The sequence below is a fragment of the Gastrolobium bilobum genome, unplaced genomic scaffold (genome assembly GCF_033153095.1).
Source record: "Gastrolobium bilobum isolate Gb01-03AN ecotype WA unplaced genomic scaffold, APGP_CSIRO_Gbil_v1 utg9841, whole genome shotgun sequence".
Classification (NCBI taxonomy): domain Eukaryota; kingdom Viridiplantae; phylum Streptophyta; class Magnoliopsida; order Fabales; family Fabaceae; genus Gastrolobium; species Gastrolobium bilobum.
The window spans coordinates 240,188-263,172 of NW_026898136.1; the positions used below are offsets into that span (position 1 = coordinate 240,188).

At 38.6% G+C, this 22,985-nt stretch overlaps 1 protein-coding gene across 2 annotated transcripts; it reads left to right on the top strand.

Moving 5' to 3' along the window:
- Positions 1 to 14,231: 14,231 nt before the first annotated feature.
- On the top strand, positions 14,232 to 21,827 carry LOC133313146 (DEAD-box ATP-dependent RNA helicase 46-like). 2 transcript variants are annotated; one of them, XM_061514468.1, is made up of 8 exons: positions 14,232 to 14,402; positions 14,701 to 15,948; positions 16,810 to 17,031; positions 17,376 to 17,444; positions 17,970 to 18,239; positions 18,348 to 18,698; positions 19,985 to 20,262; positions 20,448 to 21,827. In XM_061514468.1, the coding sequence occupies exons 2-8, from the start codon at positions 14,725 to 14,727 to the stop codon at positions 21,529 to 21,531; spliced, it is 3,498 nt and encodes a 1,165-aa protein (XP_061370452.1). In that variant the 5' UTR covers positions 14,232 to 14,402; positions 14,701 to 14,724; the 3' UTR covers positions 21,532 to 21,827. The 2 variants fall into 2 exon arrangements, with proteins under 2 accessions (XP_061370452.1, XP_061370453.1); XM_061514469.1 differs by having other exon boundaries at positions 18,036 to 18,239.
- The last annotated feature ends 1,158 nt before the right edge of the window (positions 21,828 to 22,985 follow it).

The following is a 22,985-nucleotide window of genomic DNA, read 5'->3' on the forward strand; positions in this document are numbered from 1 at the left end:
AAGAAGAGAGGCTTTTGAATGAAGGTCTGGTATTGTTAACCGCTAATGTTGATTGGAACGTTCCAGTCATATTCATGTCTTTCTAGATGTTGGACTCCGATCGGTATGCAGGTGAAATATTATTTATTAATTTAATTTTTAAGATATAAGTTTTATTAAACTTCTTTTATCAATTTTTTTTTGTATTTATTTAAGCTAAAATTTATTAAAAAAAAATTTCAATGTTTAAAATAACATGACATGCACAATTCAAATAATTAGGTCTTAATACTTTTATTCAAGGTGGTTACATTAATGAAGTGGTTATGTTCATGGAAAAAAAATAATTAAAATATTACTATTTTAATAAATAATTACGGATATATGACAGTTTGGAAACTATTTTCGAATCTGTAGCATTCATTCACCCTAAAAAAGGGCGGGAAAATTCACGTCCAAATGAGGCGTGAATGCCACATCATTCACGACCAAAATAAGCGTGACTAATCACGCCTTATGCAGTCGTGAATCACTGCATTTTTCAACCCCATCTGGGCGTGACTCAACCCCCTCTCCTGTCCATTCTACGCGTGAATGGCTCCAAATTTCCTTATATAAACACCTACCATCTCCACATTCATCACAACTCTTCTACATCTTAACTTCTTAATCTTCGATGCAGTCTCACTTGCTTATGCATACTCTGTTTTGTGTTTTTTTATTAATATAGTTAAGAATGAGTTCACATTCTGATTTTGTTCGTGTTGTTTTATATTATAATGGTAGAAAAATCGAAGGTCAACGTGGTGTCATTTTTGAAGGCGAGAAAAGGCCAACTCGTATCATGCAGAACTCAACAGTTAGCGAACTACATCAAAAAATTCATCAAAAGTTAGCACTTAAAGGTAAGCAATCTATCAATATGGTCACAACAAGAATATGGTGTGAATCACAATACATTAGTATGCAAGTTGTTGACGATGAAGACGTAGAAATGGTAATCGAAGAGTTTTTCAACTAGTCAAGGAAAGATTTTTTTAGAGTTATACGTGGATATTGCCGAAGCAAAGGATGCAGCTTTACCCATGAGGTCAGTTGATTTAGATTTTGCACATAATGCATCATCATCTGCTACTCCAGTTGTTAATCTGTCTGTCGAAGGAGAAAATGACCCTACCTGGGTTATGTAAGATGATGGTGATGATGACGATGATGAAAATATTGCAATGGAAGATCAACTTCTTGTTGAGGATGCTAGCGCTTCAGACAACGATGATGAATGTGGTATTCATGAAACTCAAATCCTAGAATATAATGTCCAACATCTCCAAAATATCCTGCAAGCAACGCAATATAGCGACATCCGACGATGCTACCTCCATATTTGTCGCAAAGAAGCCATGACCCTAATATACGCGCAATGTGAGCCTTAGTAAAAAATATAACCTGTTGTGGATCCGCAACAACTGCACCCCAATGCGCATAATGTCTATCAAAGTATGAGAGCTTAACATCCCCGTACGGCTGCTCTAAACCGAGGGGGGCGTGACCAAGCACCTCCTGGCCCAGGACCCGCTAGTCCGTAGATGTAACACCCGTAACCACTCTCTCATTCGTCGGAAAACCCAATATAGCCGCAACATCCTGCAACGTAATGGTCATCTCGCCCTGGGTCATGTGGAAGGTATGTGTAACACCCCGTATATATCCGGTAATGTTATCATACTATCGTATTAAGTTGCGCTTAATTAAAAATGCGGAATACCTTTTTCTTTTCAATTATGATGTCATTAATCATTACCAACTTGATTACTTAAACATTTTCAAAACATCGCATGTATGTATATTGCAATAAACAGCTAACTTGAATACCTCATCAATTAAAATAACATAAATATGTCTCTAGTCACTGAACTACAACACGTAGACCGGACCAACTAGCAGTTTATACAACTCAACTCAAAAGTACTAACAACATGGTGGCATGGACAACTCCCATGCTCACCCCAAATAAGGCAACAAAGCCCACATAAGTCTTAACTCAACAGCAACATAAAGATAAAGGCGAAAAACATAAACAGCATCCAATCCAGTCATGCCAGCATAATATGAACAGCACTAAACATCAACTAAGCTCTAGCCTCCTGCCGCCAGAGACATCAGTCCCCATACTACCTGAACCTGAAATAAGCATTCCCCAAACGTGGGGAGAGATCTCTAAACAAGAAATCTCAGTAAGGCATGGGGTCCTCAAGGATCTTCCACCCCAAGCTCACTTACATGTGCAATATAAGTTCAAAAGCAGTTTATCATCATCAGTTCTAAAATAGTGCAATGCAGCAGATAATCATGTCATGTGTGTCAATTCTATTCTACTGGCCAGAGAAATGCAGGATTTATATACGCCAAATACCCACACATAGTGCAAGACGCTACTTGCATCTACCCCGGATCACCGTCTTGTATGACGCCACATACTCAGGCTTACCGTCAAGATGGAACAACACATGCATATTAAAAGTCATTACACATAAAGCTCAACAGCATTTCAAATATCCAAAGCATGTAACACAGCATGCATATAACCATACCCTCATGGGACACGGTGGAACCACAACATGGCTAAACCGAGGACACGAAAGCTTACCTCTTAAGCAATCAATCCAAGTCAAGTCCACACAAGCTCAATGTCCAAACACAGCAGATCACAATTTGATTTAGGACCAACAAGCATATCAACATTCATAGCTCAATAGCATAAACATAAAGACTACGTTTTCCTTTTACGTTTTACGTCTTAAGGCTTTCCACAAAGCCATAAGCCCTTAATCCCTTGATTCTGACTTAGTTAAGTATTTACAGAAGTTCAACTCCATCAAAATAGGGTCCACAAACCCATAGCTCAGTTCTGTATGAACAGTACCTTACTGTTCCACGAAATCCCAGAATATCCGGATATATGTCGGGGGAATATCCGGATATCAATATCCGGATATCTCACTGGCAATATCCAGATATCAATATCCGGATATTTATCGACCAAATATCCAGATATTTCGCGAAGATATCCAACAAAGGTACCAACTTTTACCAATTAAATGCGTTCAAGACTCCATTTTAAGGTCTATACAGGTTCATACACATGTTAGTTACTTGCTTAACCCATTTACATGCAAAGACACCACCTTTAAATCATTTAAACTCGTGATCAAGGTTAGGCAACTCACCAAAGCTTTAAACTCAGAAATGGAAGGCTCTTGGAGCTCACAACCAACTCCAAAGGTTCTGACTATTAGTATATAGGTGTCCAAGAGACAATCTGTTTTATCAGATGAACACTTTTTTCGAAGTGGTATTTCATGATTTATAAATTTGAGCAAACTTTATCTTTATCATATTTATGTCTCGCCAATATTTTATTGTTAATATGTGAATAAAGATAAAGACCCTATGAATAGAACATGTGTTCACTTGGGGATCTATGATAGGGATCATAATCATGAGGACTCGAGGACACTGTATGTCTATTATCTAAAATCTGTTCCTAGTCTTGAATCACCAAAAAAGGGTATTGGTGATCTCAATAAGACTAGTACGACGTCATTTACTTTAATAAAGATACGAGGTAGGAACCTCATAGAATGCAGGCATGGTGATGCTTTAGGTGATGTCGTGGGTGGATCTGTTAGAGAACAGATAGCACTGAACTGACCCACCGAGAGACTCCACAAGGATTCATTATAGAGAGTATCATTGGATTTGTAAAGTCTCTCATCGTTTGGTAGTGCAGATCGTCCTAGACTTAAGGATGTCATCGAATACTATGTCCTAGAGTTATACTTTGACTGTACAACTTTATCCGCATGAAAAATGGGGAGAACAGTGTACTCTTGGGTATGACTCGAATATATGAGTATAGATGAACATGCCGAAAGGACTTCACAATCCCCTATAAGGGATTAGTCGTTCACAAGGCTGGTAGGGCTTGGATGACTTCTAGTTGATTCGGGAATCTATGCATAGTAAGAGATCATGAAAAGTCATGATGTATCTTAGAGTCAATGGAAGAAGATTCCTAGTTCCTGTGAAATATTATATTTAGTCAATAAAGAGAGATGATACTCTATCCTTGCTCTCGACTAAATGTGAATGACGTTGTGAGGGATGATGCCGGCACGGTATCCAAATTAGAAAGGTAGATCACTTGATCAACTCAATTACTTCTGGGGCTGCAGAGCATTGCTAGTGTCTTATGTGGTCATTAGATAAATTGGGCCCGTTAAAAGAGTTTAATTGGTTCAAGTTTATTTATGTCAGTGACTAATTGAGCCTAATGGGTCACACACTAAGGTTATTCTTGATTGCTTACATTTAGCAAGTTTGGACCAATAAGTGTTATTGGGTTTTTCAAGACTATAGGTGTAATTGGGAAGTCCAATATCATCATGCGCCTTTGGACTATTAATGAAAGATTAATTTTTCTATTAATAAGCCCAAATGTGTTAGTAGGCCCAATACGGTATTGGGCCATGAATCCTAGCAAGTCAAATAGTTGACTTGGCCAAAATAAATTTTTGGCGCAATTCGAAATTTGAATTTTGAATTTTCGAATTTCGAATTTGAATTCAAATTTAAATTGCGGGCTAGGATAAAATCGAATTTAATTTTATTTAAATTCAAGAGGTTAGGTAATTAAGGATAATTTTGAATTATCCTTATCTGTATCTAATATGATTAGATAGAGATTTATTATTTCTATTTTATTTGAATTATGAATTTAAATAAAATTATATTTAATGTAACGTCTGTCTCTTAATGCTGATTAAGGGATTTGATGAGGAAACGTTAATGTAAAGTCCATCTCTTAATGCTGATTAAGGGATTTGCTGAACCACGTTAAAGTAACGTCTTTTTCTTCAGATCAAGATATACAGCGCCTCTCTGGACAAAAATCCTAATTTTGGCCGCCCCTCTTTCTCTTCATCTCTCTTCCTCCATTATTGGTCCTCTCACCTAACCTCAAGACAACATTACAGTCTTGAGAAAAATAAACAAAAACACTTGAAAGCCTCCACCTTGCCGCAGCCTAGCGAGCTTCCAAGGAAATGGAGGGTTCAGGGAGAAAGCGTTTCTCAGAAGCAACCAAGAGGTAGCCGTGTGGATTACTGTTAGAGGGAGTCATCCACTTTGACACCTTCAAGTGAAAAAGGTATGAATTTTAAACCCTACATGTTTAACGGGCAGATCCTAAAACATGAGGCGCATAGATTGTCTATGCTTCCGCATCAAAGACCATTTTTTTTTTTGTTTTTTACCCTCATGTAGGCGCATCAAGGTGGGACCTTTGTGCAGCCAATTTTGACTTTCATGTGGTATCAAAGCCTGGCTCGTTACTGTAAGACGCGTGGGGTTTATATTTCATTGAATTTTCGAAATTGGTTTTGAAACCTACATTGATTCAAGTTTTGATTCTTAAAATGATGTTTTTTGAAAGCATAGTCTCTTGTCATGCATAAAGGTTCGACCTTTAAGGGGAAAGGTATCACCTTGTGGGGACAAGGGTAGCGGCCATGATTGAGAAGGTCATAGGGTGGCAGCCAAACCCTAGTATGACTAAGGAAGGCTGAAAACTTTGATAGTCAAAGGCCACCAAGCCCTAGCTGATGCTTTCACATAACAAGGCAGCCCCTATGCATGTTAAAGATTGAATCTTGATCATATTTATGAATTAATCATCAAGTGTTGATGTGTTTTGATGTAGGCGATTCAATGATTAGGGTTCCCAAAATTGTTTGTTTGGATCTAACTTTTCGTGTAGGTACTTTTAACATTGGATGGTCATGGTGCTTTGAATGTATGATTTAAATTTTATTTTAAATTCTTTTGGTTAAATGGGATTGTATTTGTCCCGATTTAAATTTTGCGTCTTTTAATTTTTGGATGTAAATTTTAATCGAAAAAGTGCCAAAGCTTGTTGGACCATGGAGAGACCAAAGGAGGTGGTTTGGCCATGTTGATGTACCCGAACGACATTGATGAAGATTTTGATCCGAGGCTTGAAGATGCTTTGGATGGAAAAATCGGAAAGCACCATGATCATCCACCATGTGTTTGATTTTCAAAATTTAAATGTTTTATTTTGAATTTCAAATATCGTATTGCGACTAGTATGTATGTTAATATTAGACGCGATAACCCTACGACTAGTATGCATGATTAGAAAAGCCGCTAAAACTGAACTATGTGATAGTTAGTTTTGTATATCTAATTATGCGTGCAATATAAAACGAACAATTAACGATGAGACCGAAAATGAACCCTCACGTAATATTATCTAGCGCATTAGATTGCCTCCCATCATCGGTGGCACTCATAGCCCTTCTACATGGTAGTGCTCTCTAGCTCAGCTAAGACCTGTCATTTCGTTGGGAACGATGCCATTCGAAGTGTACGACACTTAGGGTGATGGTTTGTGCTAGACTAAATGTGTAGTCTGCAGGCTCAGCCGAGTCTATGCATTTAGGGCAATGATGTCAGGTTGTTACATAGTGATGTGACACTAAGTGACAAAGAGTTGTCAACCTGATGATCTAAGAGAAGACATAGAGATGTTGTTGATTAGATCAACCCACTAGACAAGTTACTTTTGCAGGCTCAGTCGGAAACTAATGAATTTAGCCGTTCTCTTAGCCCGCTACGGATGTCTTTGTGAAGGATAACCCTAAATCAATCACTGAGGGTCATTGATTTTAGAAAAATAGTGGGAGAACCATATACGTTTAAAAGTCTCCGTATTTGGTTATTAATCATGAAATAATTATGTATGTTTATCTTTATTTTCTGCAATTGAGTTATGGCCGGAAATTTTAGTTTACGCTATATTCTGGATGCTAATACGTTAACTGGTCCAAACTTCACGGATTGGTATAGGAATGTAAAAATTATTTTACGTTCTGAAAAGATAGCGTACGTCTTGGATTCTCCTGTTCCTGTTGCCCCTGCTGAAGGGCAAGATGGGCATGACCAGTGTGACTGGGAAGCTCATAGGCAGCATTTGGCGGACATTGAACAGGCAATATGTATATTGCTTGCGTCTATGTCTGCTGAGCTTCAGCGTCAGCATGAGCATATGAATGCTCCCTCCATTATCTTGCATTTGCAGGAGCTTTATGATAAGCAAGGGAGGGCTGAGCGTTTGGAAACCTCCAAGGAACTGTTTGGCTGCAAAATGATTGAGGGCACTGCGGTTGGACCGCACGTCCTCAAGATGATTGGGCTGATAGAGAAACTTGCTTCTCTGGGTTTTATCATGGACCATGAGCTAAGTATTGACTTGGTCCTGCAGTCCTTGCCGTCTTCATTTAATGGTTTTGTGGTCAACTACCATATGAATAAGGTGGAGACAACACTCCCAGAGTTGTTGAATCTCCTGACCACTGCTGAGGCTGCTGTTAAGAAGAACAGAACCCAAGCTCTTCTGATTGGCGGTTCTAAAAAGGCTAAGGGTAAGGGCAAGTCTGTAGAGACAGACAAGCTCAAGCCCAAGAGCAAGCCCAAAAAGAAGAAGGGCAAAGACAAGGGTAAAGGAAAAGGGAAGTCCAAGGACAAGGCTAATGCTGTATGCTTCCATTGTCAGAAGGAAGGACATTGGAAGAGGAACTGCCCATTGTACCTTGCGAGCCTCAAGGAAAAGAAGCATGGTGATGCTTCCACCTCTTGTATGTTAACTATAGAAATTAATTTTTCAGGTGTTGATTCAGCTTCATGGGTATTGGATACTGGCTGTGGATCTCACATCTGCAATTTGTTGCAGGTACTAAAGAGTCCTAGGAAGCTGGAGAAGAATGAGATAAATCTCCGCGTCGGGAATGGAGCAAGAGTTGCTGCTCTTGCTGTTGGGGATGTGGATCTTATGTTGCCTACGGGCCTTTCTTTACATTTGAATAATTGTTTCTATGTTCCGTCTATTTTTCAAAACATTATTTCTATTTCTAGTTTGGAACAATCTGGTTTTCACTTTATAATAAAGGATGATAAGTTTTCCATCATTAAGAATGATCTTGTTTATGCTTGTGCATCGAGGGTGAATGGATTGTATGTTTTGGATTTAAATACGGATAATGACATTTTTAGTATTCAAACTAAGAAGCCAAGATTAGGTAATCGATCCTACCTTTGGCATTGTAGATTGAGACACATTAATGAGACAAGACTGTCTAGACTCCATCATGATGGTTATCTAGATTCCATGGATTTTGAATCCTATGGGCTTTGTGAGTCTTGTTTGGCTGGTAAAATGACGAAAACCAAGGTTGAGAAACTTGCGAGTCAAAGAGCCAATGAGTTACTAGAACTCATTCATTCTGATGTTTGTGGGCCTTTATCTACTCAGGCGAGAGAAGCATACTCCTACTTCATTACCTTTACTGATGATAAGTCCAGATACAGATATGTGTATCTTATGAGACACAAATCCGAGGCCTTTGAAAAGTTCAAAGAGTTTAGGAATGAAGTAGAGAAACAACTTGGCAAGATGATTAAGACACTTCGATCTGATCGGGGTAGCGAATATCTGAGTCAGGAGTTTCAGGATTATCTAAGAGAGAATGGGATTCTCTCACAGTTGACGGCTCCTTACACACCACATCAAAATGGTGTGTCAGAGAGGAGGAACCGAACCTTGTTAGACATGGTACGGTTGATGATGAGTAGTACGAAGCTCCCACAATCGTTTTGGGGATTCGCTCTGCATACGGCGCTACACCTACTAAATAGGGTTCTGTCGAAATCTGTTCTGACTACTCCGTATCAGATATGGAGGGGCCGGAAACCCAACTTGAGTTATCTCAAGGTATGGGGTTGTCCAGCTTATGTCAAGACCCTAGCACCTGAAAAGTTAGGAGCTAGGAGCACGTTGTGCTACTTTATAGGTTATCCCAGAGAAACTAAGGGATACTACTTTTACTACCCTGAGGACCAAAGAGTCATTGTGTCCAAGAATGCTAGTTTTCTTGAGGAAAACCTTCTTTCTCAAGAAGATAGTGGAAGTAAGGTAGAACTTGAAGAAGTTCAAGACCTACATGAACAGATAGCGGAACCCGAGTCTGTTGATCAGGCGATGCCTCAACTAGAGGCCGTAGACACCCAGCCTCGTAGGAGCACTAGGGTTAGTCATCCACCTGAGAGGTACGACTTTGTGATTCAGAATCAGCAGACCGTTGAGGATGACGAGCCTGCTTCCTACACTGAGGCAGTCAAAGATGTTGATTCCTCAAAGTGGCAAGAAGCCATGGAATATGAAATAGATTCGATGCATCAGAACAAGGTATGGACCTTGGTTCCACCATCTGAGGGAATAATTCCTATTGGGTGCAAGTGGGTTTTCAAAAGGAAGACTGATGCTGATGGCAACATCCAAACCTATAAAGCTAGGTTGGTTGCGAAGGGTTACCGTCAAAGACAAGGAATTGACTATGAGGAAACTTTATCGCCTATTGCCATGATCAAATATATTAGGATCATGCTAGCGATAACCGCATATTATGATTATGAAGTTTGGCAAATGGATGTCAAAGCCGCCTTCTTGAATGGTTTCTTGAAGGAGGAAGTGTGTATGACACAACTGATGGTTTTGAGTCCAAAGGCCAAGAGCATATGGTATGCAAACTTCAGAAGTCAATATATAGGCTTAAGCAAGCTTCCAGGAGCTGGAATCTTCGTTTTGATGAAGTTGTTAAGGGTAACAGTTTTATCAAGAATGAAGATGAACCATATGTCTACAAGGTTAGTGGGAGTGCTGTTGTTTTCCTTGTGCTATATGTAGATGACATATTGCTCATTGGAAATGACATTCCCATGTTACAGTCCACAAAGGTTTGGTTGTCGGAGAACTTCACCATGAAGGATATGGGAGAGGCAGCCTATATACTAGGTATTAAGATCTATAGAGACAGATCCAAGAGATTGCTGGGATTATCCCAATCCACGTACATAGACAAGATGCTAAAGAGGTTTAGCATGGACGGGTCGAAAAAGGGTTTTCTTCCTGTCGGTCATGGCATTCATCTCTCTAAGGCTATGTGTCCTAAGACACCTGCCGAAAGGGAACGCATGGAGAGGATTCCATATGCATCAGCAAATTGGATCCATCATGTATGCCATGCTATGTACAAGACCAGACGTCTCTTATGCTTTAAGCATTACGAGCCGATACCAGTCTGACCCTGGAGAGAGTCACTGGACGGCCGTGAAGACAATCCTTAAGTACTTGAGAAGGACTAAGGATTTGTTTCTGGTTTATGGTGGAAGTAATGAGCTGAAAGTGAAGGGGTTCACTGATGCTAGCTTCCAGAGTGATAAAGACGACTGTAAATCTCAGTCAGGATTCATCTACACCTTAAATGGTGGAGCAGTTTCTTGGAAGAGTTCCAAACAAGAGACCACAACAGACTCTACTACAGAGGCATAATACATAGCGACTTCAGAAGCGGCTAAGGAGGCAGTCTGGATCAAGAAGTTCGTTGCAGAACTTGAAGTAGTTCCGAGCATTGTTGATCCAATATCTTTGTATTGTGACAACACTGGTGCAATAGCCCAGGGCAAGGAACCCAGGTCTCATCAGAGATCCAAGCATGTGCTCCGCAAGTATCACCTCATCCGGGAGATTATTGAAAGACTGGAAATAAAGATGGACTACGTCCCCACTAATGATAATTTGGCCGATTCTCTGACGAAGGGTTTCTCTCAGAGAAAACATGATAGTCATTATGAGTCTTTAGGTTTGACACGTCGACCTGATTGGCTCTAGGCCAAGTGGGAGATTGTTAGTATATAGGTGTCCAAGAGACAATTTGTTTTATCAGATGAACACCTTTTTCGACGTGGTATTTCATGATTTATAAATCTGAGCAAACTTTATCTTTATCATATTTATGTCTCGCCAATATTTCAAGTCCACACAAGCTCAATGTCCAAACACAGCAGATCACAATCTGATTTAGGACCAGCAAGCATATCAACATTCATAGCTCAATAGCATAAATATAAAGACTACGTTTTCCTTTTACGTTATACGTCTTAAGGCTTCCCACAAAGCCATAAGCCCTTAATCCCTTGATTTTGACTTAGTTAAGTGTTTACAGAAGTTCAATTCCATTGAAATAGGGTCCACAAACCCATAGCTCAGTTCTGTATGAACAGTACCTTACTGTTCCACGAAATCCCAGAATATCCGGATATATGTTGGGGGAATATCCAGATATCTCACTAGCAATATCCGTATATCAATATCTGGATATCCAGATCCTCATATCCGGATATCAATATTCGGATATTTATCGACCAAATATCCGGATATTTCGCGACAGAATACAGTTTCTGCATTTTGCGAAGATATCCAACAAAGGTACCAACTTTTACCAATTAAATGCGTTCAATACTCCATTTTAAGGTCTATACAGGATCATACACATGTTAGTTACTTGCGTAACCCATTTACATGCAAAGACACCACTTTAAATCATTTAAACTCGTGATCAAGGTTAGGCAACTCACCAAAGCTTCAAACTCAGAAATGGAAGGCTCTTGGAGCTCACAACCAACTCCAAAGGTTCTGACTTGGTCCCAAAACAAAAATAACAACACAAGCTTGAACCTTTCAACACAAAGGAAGCTCCTTGAAGTTTCACAAGCCAAGAACAAGATGACTCTCACCCAACTCTCAAACTCAACACAAGAACCTCACACACAGCAGCTTAGAATCTCATAAAAGGCTACCTCTCACCCTCACAAAGCCACCCACAAGTGTTTACAAGGAGGAAATGTGAAGGAAAATCAAGAAAGATAGCAACTTGGTCTCAAAATGGAGAAGAGAACCCAAGGACAAGGCACCAGCTGACCAGCCTCCAAGCACTCACGTAGGATAGTGTTATGGCCTAGGGTTTAGTGCCCAAAATAAGTATTTATAGTCACTTAACCATAAAACACACAATATTAACTTTAAATGCTACGCTTAGCATTTTAATCCCAAACTCGAGATTCTTAACCTACTCAATTTTACAAGAATTATCATATTTTTCGGAGCATTTTTTCGGTACGCGCTTTTCATAGCCGGTACCAGTTTCTGGCACCAGTTCTCATTATTTTAACTTGAAACTCATTTTACAAGTCCTACATGTTATTCTAGTAATTATCATGCACTTATAATAATTTTCCGGGATACTTTTTCGGTACGCATTTATACCCACTAGCAGAACCGGTATCTGCACTTTTCGTCAGAAAAGTGACTTTCAACATTATTACTCACTTAATTACTCATTTACTATAATTATTAGAGCCTCATAATAATTATTAGAGTCAATTATAGAATTATCTCATTAAACTCATAATTAACTGATTAATTTCCTTAATTAACGGTGCGGGTTCTTACAGTACGTGTCTCTGGTCTCCACCTCTTCACCAGAGCACTGATCAGTATGGGATCAATCTGAAACAAATGCAGACAAACTATCAAAATAAACCAGCTTATAAAGTACACTAAGTTTTTCACATTTATTATTAAATTAAAAGTCTCATCACTGGTACTTTCTTATATGCGTACCTGAATATGTCGCATGCGTGTGACATGTAGGAAGCCAGCCTGCTGCAGGTAGTCTGCTACAATCTTAGGAATAGCATCAGGAGATGGCCCCCCTGCATCTTATTGCGTCTAGTCTTGCACTGGCGACACTTCTCCTCATTCCACACAACCTGCGAAACATGTGTGCGCTGTGTGCGCCTCCTAAGTACGTCCCACCTGTATGGTCTTAGAAGCACGTGTGTCCTGGGATCCGCAGGCTCGGCCTGAGCCTCAGTATCGGATGTAAACCGAGGTGACTCGGACGATGACGAGTTAGTCATAATAGTGTACTATACACAATAACAAATTAATTGATTTCCTTAATATATTTAAAAGTCATTACGTTAATTACATGTGTTACAAAAAATATTAAATTACATGTGTTACAAAAAGTATTAAATTACATGTGTTACAAAAAATATTAATTTACCTGTGTTACAAAAAAAATTAAATTACATGTGTTACAAAAAAAAGTAAATTACGTGTGTTACAAAAAATATTAAATTACATGTGATACAAAAAAAAAATTAAATTACATGTGTTACAAAAAAAGTTAATTTACATGTGTTACAAAAAATTAAATTACATGTGTGCAATATTCCTAGGTCACTAATATATTCCTAAGTCACTAATATATTCTTAGGGTTTAAGACACTACTTTAACATTGGATTCAAAAGTTGTTTTTATTTTCTCTCTCTTCATTCAACTTTTCTTCTAATTCAACGGTGATTAGAATAATAGTGAAATGATAGTAAAAAAATTTAGTAGTATGAATATTCTATTTAAAAAAAAAAAGTTTCATAATACAATTTATTTCTATATACAAATAAAGAGTATCTATTTGATGCGGATCACACATTTTACGATGTGTAATTAATAAATAGTATGTCTGGAGAAAAGGTAAATATATATTTTTTTTTTGTCAATTTAAGTTGACAAATAATTATTTATTTATTAAATAGAATAATAAATTATTTGTATGAAACTATTTATAATCCCCATATTAACCCTAAATAACGGGTGAGAGAATTTCAACCAAAAAAAAAAAAAAACGGGCGAGAGAAAAATTTAAACGTGATTTTGCTAAGATCCCATCCTACAACAAATTTGGATTTTTTTATTTTCGTAAATTTTTACCAATAGTCATAATTTAACGCCTCGTTATTAAATAGTAACAATATCTATTCCTTAAAACAATTCAAAATTTTATAACCTAAATAATATATAAAAAAAGAGAAAAATATTTATCGTTTTAAATGACACAACTTAAATTATTTCACTCTCACAAAAAGGTGGGACCCACACTTTTTTTTTTGTCAACTCTCTCCTCCTTTATCTATCTTTTTTTTTTTTTAAAATAACACAACTTTACATCATTTAATATGGCACACACTTTGCCTATAAAAGAATTCCCTAAATTTACATATCTGAACCCGATATTTGTAAAATCAAACGGCAAAGGTTGAAAGTTGAAATAAATCGAGCTTTGGATTACATTTAAGGGACCCACAGGGGCATTCGACGATCACAACCGTCGAATAGATGATCGTGATTTCTCAATCCACGGTCCATTGTAATGTCGGCTTATATTGCGCACACACATATTTCCATCTGCATCATCGCCTTCAACAACAACCCTAACCTTTGAGAAGAAACCAAAGCTGCCTCAGTTTTTGTTATTAGGTTTTTATTTATTTGCTTCATCCAACACACACACACACAACACGAACATGCTCACTCATCATTAACCATATCTCAACAAGGACAATCCATACCCTTATAGATTGTCACCCTCACCCACCTAAGGTAAGTTTTCCTTGTACACTCTTTTTTTTTTTTAATACAATACACCTTAATGTTTTCTAGGGTTCATGGGGTAGTTTTTATTTCATATATTATTTATTTATTTTCGAATAATAATAAATTGTAGACTGTTTTCATTATGTAGAAAACCATGTAATTTTCGTGGGGGATAGTGATTTTATTTTTATTCATCTTGGGTAAGATCAAGATTCAATCTTTTTAATTATTTTGTTGTTGGGGGGGTTGTGGATTTTGAAATGTTGCACTTGTTGTTGTTTAAGGAATGATTTTTGATTTGTAGAGATAGACATATACGGTATTTGAAATGGCAACAGCTGAGGCAGCTTCTGCTGGGCTTGGTCCCAGATATGCACCGGAGGATCCTACACTTCCAAAACCATGGAAGGGGTTGATTGATGGGAGCACTGGTTTGTTATACTATTGGAATCCTGAAACCAATGTTACCCAATATGAAAAACCAGCTCCCTCTGGTACCGCACCTGTGCCGGCTCCTACGCCGAGCTTGGCGCCCATACCGGTGGCTCATACAATGCAACCTGGTGGGGTGGTGCAACAGCATGGGCAGCAGTTGCTACAAGTGCAACCTTCACAACAGCAGATGAGTCACCTTGCTCAACAGCACGGGCAATCGATGCCGCAACAGCAGCAGCAGCAGCAGCCGCCCTCTCAGGTTGCTCAATCTGCTCAGCAGCAGAACTTGCAGCCAACGCAGTCAATGCCGCAGCCTGGGTTATATCAAGCAAGGCAGCAAATGATGCAGCCCCAAGGACAGCAAATGATGCAGACCCAAGGACAGCAAATGCATCTTCAGATGCAGCCCCAGGTGAACCTTTCCCAACATTTTGGGCAAGGAGCTTCTCAGGATCATGGCTCACATAATGTACAACCACAATTACATCAATTCACTCCCCAGAACTTGCATTATATGTCGTATAATCAAAACATGGTTCCATCCAGGCAACCAAACTCCCAGCAGATTCAGCCAAACATGCTCTCATCTGGGCAGCAGATTCAGCATAACATACACGGTCAGCCTTTTGAAAATCAACAAGATTTCAAAACAGCATTTCCAAAGATAGAGGAAGCGGAGTTTAAAAATGGAAGCCAAGTTGGACTTTCACCATCCCAGTATCAACAAAGGAGTGCCTTGCCTGTTCAAAACAACCAGAACATTCCTTCGGAAGTCAGTTCTGGTCAAGTGCCTAATGTAGGTGTCAATGCTGGCCAACAGCAACAATTCAGGGGCTTATCGGGCAGTATGCAACAGTCTCCCTCTGCAATGCAGTCGCAACAGGGTGGTTCTGATTTATTTTACCAACATGGTCCTAACTTTCAAAACCAAATGAACCCAGGAATGATGCATGGTCATCCATCCAATGTATATCCTATTGGCCAAAAGATGGGACATGAGGATAATTTACGCGGTAGAGCTGGGAATGAATATTACTATAATTCTAACAAAGAGATGCCGACAATGGGTTCTCAGCAGCCGGATATGACCCAAATACCCATTCCGAGAAATCAGCAGGTACTTTTTTTTTTCTAGTGTAAAATTTAAATCATTGCTTCACTTTCCCATTTTTAATTGAACATATTATTTGTGGTTGCTGTTTTATTGTTAGACTGACGTTTTAAAATGGTTTCAGTGCTAATAAAATGCCATTGACTGTATAATATAATGATTTAATATATGGAAACCCTCATCCTATTGCACTCGTCTGAAAGCTTTATTCATCTCTCCATTAGAACACAATAAGGTAAGAGCAGAGTAGCTTGGGAGAATTTCTATTTGTATATTTGTCTGTATGCACTTATGGGGAACAAGAAGATGACAAAAATCACAGAAAAAGTAGTGTGGTCAAAGGCACCCAAAGGAATGCCTAAGGCATTGCCCCTTTAGTGAGGCCTATGTCGTTGGTGCACCTTTCTAGGATCAAGTAAGGAATGCCTTAGTATCTTATAGGTATCTGTAAAAGACCCCAAAACTCACATCCAATTTGCTAACAATCAGTGTTTATGAATAACCAATTTTGGTCCTGGGGATTTTAACAGCAAGGAACTTAGGGTTTTGTATAGTGAACATCTTAATAATATGCCAAATTAATGCAAAATAGTTAACTATTTTACTGTTTTCTTTTTCTAATGTTGACACGTTTCTTCAATGAGGCGTGGATTTTTTGGTGCCTCTCACCCACCTCAAGGTGGAAACCCCCTCGTGCCTTAAATATTTGTGTTGATAATGCACGTGTCAAAGTTTTTACTTGTTTCCTCACTTTTTGTATCTATTAATTTTAAGTTGACTTTTCATTATATTTCTGATTTATAATACTTGTTCTATATCCTAATTAGATATTTTTTCATTTCATTATTCTGTGAAACACTTTTGCAGGATATGAGGATAGGCAATGTCCCTTTTCAAAATGTGATGCCTAGTGGAAATGGAAGTGGTATTACTGGAAATGCTGTGCATAACATGTTCACTCCTCCAATAGGAGGACCTTCAGCTCTCCCAAGTAACACTTTGATGAGGCCTCCTTATATTGGATCTTCGGATGTTACTGATCTCTCACCAGCTGAAATTTACTGTCAGCAACATGAAGTTACAGCAACGGTCTGTAATTTTTTTTTGGCAGTTGTGCTTGGTATTTATTTTAATATCTTGATACAAATGGCATCCGGCTCAAGCTTTTGCAAGACCTTAGGCATACTTGGTATTCTGATTAACCTACATGTTACAATTAAGAGCCTCAAGAGTCAAAAGAGAAAACGAAACCCATCTTTGTTTATATGTAGCATACATGATTTGTTCTGTTTTGGGCAGATTGTACTCTTCAGTGGAGATTTTGGCAAATGTATTTATTTGCTTGTAGAATTAACTTCTTAATTTTAAACTTATATTTCTTGTATATCTTTGGATGGTCTGCTTTAAATCCATATTTATGTCTTACTGGACAGGGTGACAACATTCCACCCCCTTTGATGACATTTGATGCAACTGGATTCCCTCCAGAGATATTGAGGGAGGTAAGTTTATTCTCTCCTGTTATATGGAATAGCATGCTTTGGTGCTTCCTAGGAAAGTAATGGTTTTACTCCTTTTACATGTTGTTTTAACTTAAACTTTACTTTTAAACTTATCGCAGGTGCGATATCTGCTCCAGAGCAGGAGCATATGTCGTACGCTGCACTGCTAATCTGCTATTGGCACACTTACACGTGCAACTACTATCCTGATTTTTGGAGCCTGCAAAAGGGATGGTTGGAGCCTTTCTTGGGCATCTTCTATATGGGTGGATGGCCCTTCATTCAAATTTCACCTTATGTGACCTGGGATTTGTTGCTTATTGGCTCCGCCTCTTATGTCTTTTTTGCCTTTTTTAATTGCCTCAAGTTGCTTCAGTAAGCAACCATAACCTATAGGTCCTTTTGTTCATCGTTTGCTAAATTATTGCACTGTTGAATGTAATTTTGTGTTTTCTAAATCAAAAGGCATTTGATGTGTGGACGGATCATTGGTCTGATTGCCTTTCATATGCGCTCTCATTTCAGATATATTCTGCTGGCTTCTCAAATCCAACACCAATACAGGCTCAAACATGGCCTGTTGCAATGCAGGGTAGAGACATAGTGGCAATTGCCAAAACAGGCTCTGGGAAAACATTAGGCTACTTAATCCCTGCCTTCATTCTTCTTAGACAGCGACATAATAATCCTCTGAATGGCCCCACTGTCTTGGTTTTGGCTCCAACACGTGAACTCGCAACACAAATCCAAGATGAGGTCATGAAGTTTGGCCGATCTTCACGTGTCTCTTGCACGGTTTGTCCTAAGCATTTCTATCTCATCCTTTTTGTAGAGTTTCAGTCTATTAATGTTTGTCTTAATCAGCTTGTGCATCTCTTGATTGATTTTGTTTCCCTTTGTTAGTGCTTGTATGGTGGAGCACCTAAAGCCCTTCAGCTTAAAGAGTTAGATCGGGGAGCGGACATTGTTGTAGCCACACCTGGTCGGCTCAATGATATACTCGAAATGAAGAAAATTAACTTTGGGCAAGTTTCACTCCTTGTGCTTGATGAGGCTGACCGAATGCTTGATATGGGTTTTGAGCCTCAAATCCGTAAAATTGTGAATGAGATTCCACCACGCAGACAAACTCTCATGTACACAGCAACCTGGCCAAAAGAAGTAAGAAAAATTGCCAGCGATCTTCTTGTTAATCCTGTCCAGGTTAACATTGGAAGCGTAGATGAGCTTTCTGCAAATAAATCTATCACACAGGTAATTTCCATTCATTTAAAAGTAAAACCAATGGTTCTTTTGTCTGCTTTTTCAATTCTTTGAAAGCTTAAAGTTATCAATATGATCAATTGTGTTCCATTCTTTCTGACTGTTAGTTGCTATTATCTCACAAGTAAGGAATTGAAGTATCATATGTAGTAATAATTATATTTTCAATAACATTAGCATTGAATTCCATTTTGTATTTATGGTTTGAGGAATTTTTAGGATCCCTAAAAGCATGTAAACCATGTTGATCCCTAAAAGCATGTAAACCATGTTTTTCATGCTTGAGCAAAGTTAAACTTCTATTTTAGGGTTTGAGTAAGCTGTGTGAATGCTCCTTCCAGATTCCAGTAATTTTTTTCTTCCCTTGAAGAATACTAACTTCCGTTAATTGCGTCATTGTGTGTTATATTCTATGTCCAAATATAGAAATACTATTTCAACTGTATCAAATATGAATTAATATTTTTTTGTGGTATTTATGGAAGTTTCTTAAATGAAGAATTCCATCAAAGTACATTTTCAAGAAGTTAGGATTTTTATGACACTTGTGAAATCTTAGTTAATGTAGGCTCGAATTTCCTACTGCAATTTTGTTTTGCTATTCAATACTTGATTTAAAGACATTTTCTCTTTGGTCATTGCATTCATTTGACCTTCGTATGGCTATGGGTATCTTCATTAACATACTGGGTGCATGTTCTCTTAAACTGTTCTGCAATTCTTTCCTGTTTATTTCCTCAAAAGAAATAAATTTTTAAAGAGGGTGAGACTTGCTGCTGCAGTGACCCAGTGGTCATGGGTTAAAATCTTGGAAACAGCCTCTCTGATTATGAGGTTAATGCTGCAGGCATCCGGACCGTCCTAACCCCCCAATTGTGTGAACCTTGTGCACTGAGATGTTTAAGAAATTAACATTATGTCATTTATTTTCTTTTTTTGGGTATACCCTTCTGTAAGTAAAGTTACAGGTTATCAATTTTTGAAGGAGGGAAAAATGTTTAGTCATGTGTATTGCACTTTGATAATGGTCTGCTTATAGAAAGGATACCGATAGCACTTTCTATCCAGCTTAGTTCAGATTGTGTCCTTGGTCCTTATGTTGTAATCCTCTTATATCCTGAATTTTATTTGCAATCAATGAGATCCATCTTTTTTTCTCTCTCTTTAGAATGAATTTACTACAATCTTTTCCAAAGGAAGAATAATTTTTTGTTTTACTATCTTGGTGACTTATATTTCTTTTCCCCCCTGCATAAATGTAATTTATAAACTGGCAGTATGTTGAAGTTGTCCCACAACTGGAGAAACAGAGGCGCTTGGAGCAGATCCTCAGATCCCAGGAACGTGGTTCTAAGGCCATAATATTTTGTTCCACAAAGAGGTTATGTGATCAGCTTGCCCGTAGTATTGGCCGCAATTTTGGGGCTGCTGCAATTCATGGAGACAAGTCTCAAGGTGAAAGAGACTGGGTTTTAGGTCAGTTCCGGACCGGGAAGTCACCAATTCTGGTTGCCACTGATGTTGCTGCTCGTGGACTTGACATTAAGGATATAAGGTTAGCCTCTTTTGTAACTGATGTGCTTATTCTCAAGTTTATAAATGAAGAGGTCATACGATGAAGTCTTTTATATGATGTGTCCATGTGCTAGATAACGATGATGCTATTAGCTAGTACATTTTGGCCTTAGCTTTGTTTAGAAGTTGTACGATGTTGAATTTTGTGAATTATCCACTTTACAGGGTGGTGATCAACTATGATTTTCCCACTGGAATTGAGGACTATGTACACCGTATAGGAAGAACTGGAAGGGCAGGTGCCACTGGAGTGTCATATACTTTTTTCTCTGAGCAGGACTGGAAACATGCGGGTGATTTGATCAAAGTTTTGGAGGGTGCTAACCAGCATGTGCTTCCAGAGTTAAGACAGATAGCTTTGCGTGGGGCACCAAACTTTGGAAAGGATCGGGCCGGTGGGATGAGTCGGTTTGACTCTTCTGGTGGTGGTGGTGGTGTTGGTGGCCGTGGTGGCATGAGGGATGGTGGGGGCTTTGGTGGCCGTGGTGGCATGAGGGATGGAGGCTTTGGTGGTCGTGGTGGCATGAGGGATGGAGGCGGCTTTGGTGGTCGTGGTGGTGGCATGAGGGATGGTGGTGGCTTTGGTGGCCGTGGTGGTGGCATGAGGGATGGTGGCTTTGGTGGGCAAGGTGGGAGAGGTGATTTCTTTCCTGGTAGAGGCAACAGGGGTCGAGGATTTGGTGGCCCTCGTGGGGGTCATGTTGGTTGGGGTAGGGGTGATCGTTACAACATTGATGGTCGTGGACGTGGACGTTTTGACAATAGAAGAGATGTTGCTCACAGAAATAGAGGCAGCCCTGAGAGAGTTCGAACATGGGATTATAGCAGAAGTAGAAGCCGGAGCCGTAGCCGCAGCAGAAGTAGGAGCTGGAGCAGGGATCGCAGCAGAAGCCGAAGCCGTAGTTGGTCACGTGGCCGTAGTCGCAGCTATAGCCGCAGTATTAGTCCGCGTCGGAGCCGCAGCCGCAGTCGTAGCCGTGGTCGCAGTGGTCGGAGTTACAGTCGGAGCCAGAGCCGCAGTCGGAGCAACAGCTATGATAGGCGTGATAGGTCAGATGAACAGAAGGATCTTAAGGCACCGGAAGTAGGAGCTTCTGATCCAAGAATGTTTCCTAAATCTCCCAGCGCCCAGGAGAATTCACTTTTGGGAAGTGAACCTGTGGAGCAGCTACCGGTTGGTGGGAGTACTGAACCAGATAAGCCAGAGGCTGTAGTAGACCTTAGTCATCAAGCAGCTTCTGATATTTGAAGCTGCCACTCTTAACATTTTGTTCTTCTTTGTGGTGGCTATGTTAACCTCTCACTTTTTCTTTTTTTTTTTAAGATTGGCATTGTTGAGTGAGAGTTGTTGTTGTTTTGATGGGTGACAGAGGGTTAGTCAATTTGTGATGGCTCATTAAGCTTAGGGGAACATGCAAATGTTTGGTTTACTGAATTGGAAGGCGTTATTTTTGATTTAATTGTATTAGTTGTGGAATTGGGATAAATAATTATAGCGGATTCCATTACCAATTATTGTAATAGGCTAAAGCTTAAGTCACCTGACTTTGGTGGTAATTATCGTTTTATTTTCTCATTCCCTTTTCTTTTCGGAGTTTGCTATGACAAGTGCAGCTTTTTTTAAGGAACTAAAAATATGAATTATTAAATAAAAAAGTACAAGACTTAGGTGATAAAAAAAAAAAAACATTTTTATGATTTAAGTCTTTTTACAGCAATTTTAAAAGTTGTTATTTTTAACTTTTGAAAAATTTATATTTAAATAAACCCCATATCTATTTCGTTTTATATGCAGGTGTTATTTGGAAACAAGCTATTATCAGTGCTATTACCTTTATCTCTTACTTTTTTATTTTTAGTACAATTATCTCTTACTTTTTAACCCATCAACAAGTGCTAAGAGTTGCCTTGATAAACACACACAAAAAATGAGTGGTGGGAAAGATATTCATGGCCAAAGCGAGGCACATACTTTCTTTTTGCGCGATTCCACTTAGTGGTGAAGGAAAAAAGCATCTATTTTATTTTTCTTTGCTTCCTTATGCTCCTTCTTCGTGAGCAACGCATTCATTCTCAAAAAGTTCATTCTTCAACAAAAGATTGGTATATATTAATGTTATTTCTTAGCTTTTCATGTCATTCTTTGGTTTCATTTTCTAAAGTTCCCTAGTCATTTTTTATTTCCACAGCGGTATCTTCTGATTGTGGTAAAGTCTGCACGATAGGAAGCACATGCACTTACATGCAAGAGATAAAAAGAGGAAAGGTAAAAAAATATAAGAGCTTCAAAACGAATTCACCCACGTGTCAAAAATATTCCATGTTCCATTAAAGCAGTTCTCTAATGAGGCCTTTTATTCTACTAAAATAATACTACGTTCGAACACATGTGCATATATTATTTTATATTTGTATTTTTTTATCATCTAATTATAACTCGTTTTATTTTATTTTAAGTATACTTCAAGCTTTAGTTTTATTTTATTTTGGATAAATCACAGTTATCTTTCACTGGAAGTAATTCTGTTCGGGGCGGATGTAGAATTAAGACTTTAAATCTTTTATAAAGATAATACTGAAAATGATCAAATATATGCTTAATCTATCAATACTTATTTTCGTTACACACCTCGTAGGTGAGCACGCACTCTTTTTTTATAATGTACAAGGAGCTTAATCCATTAATCACATCTTTCCTATCTT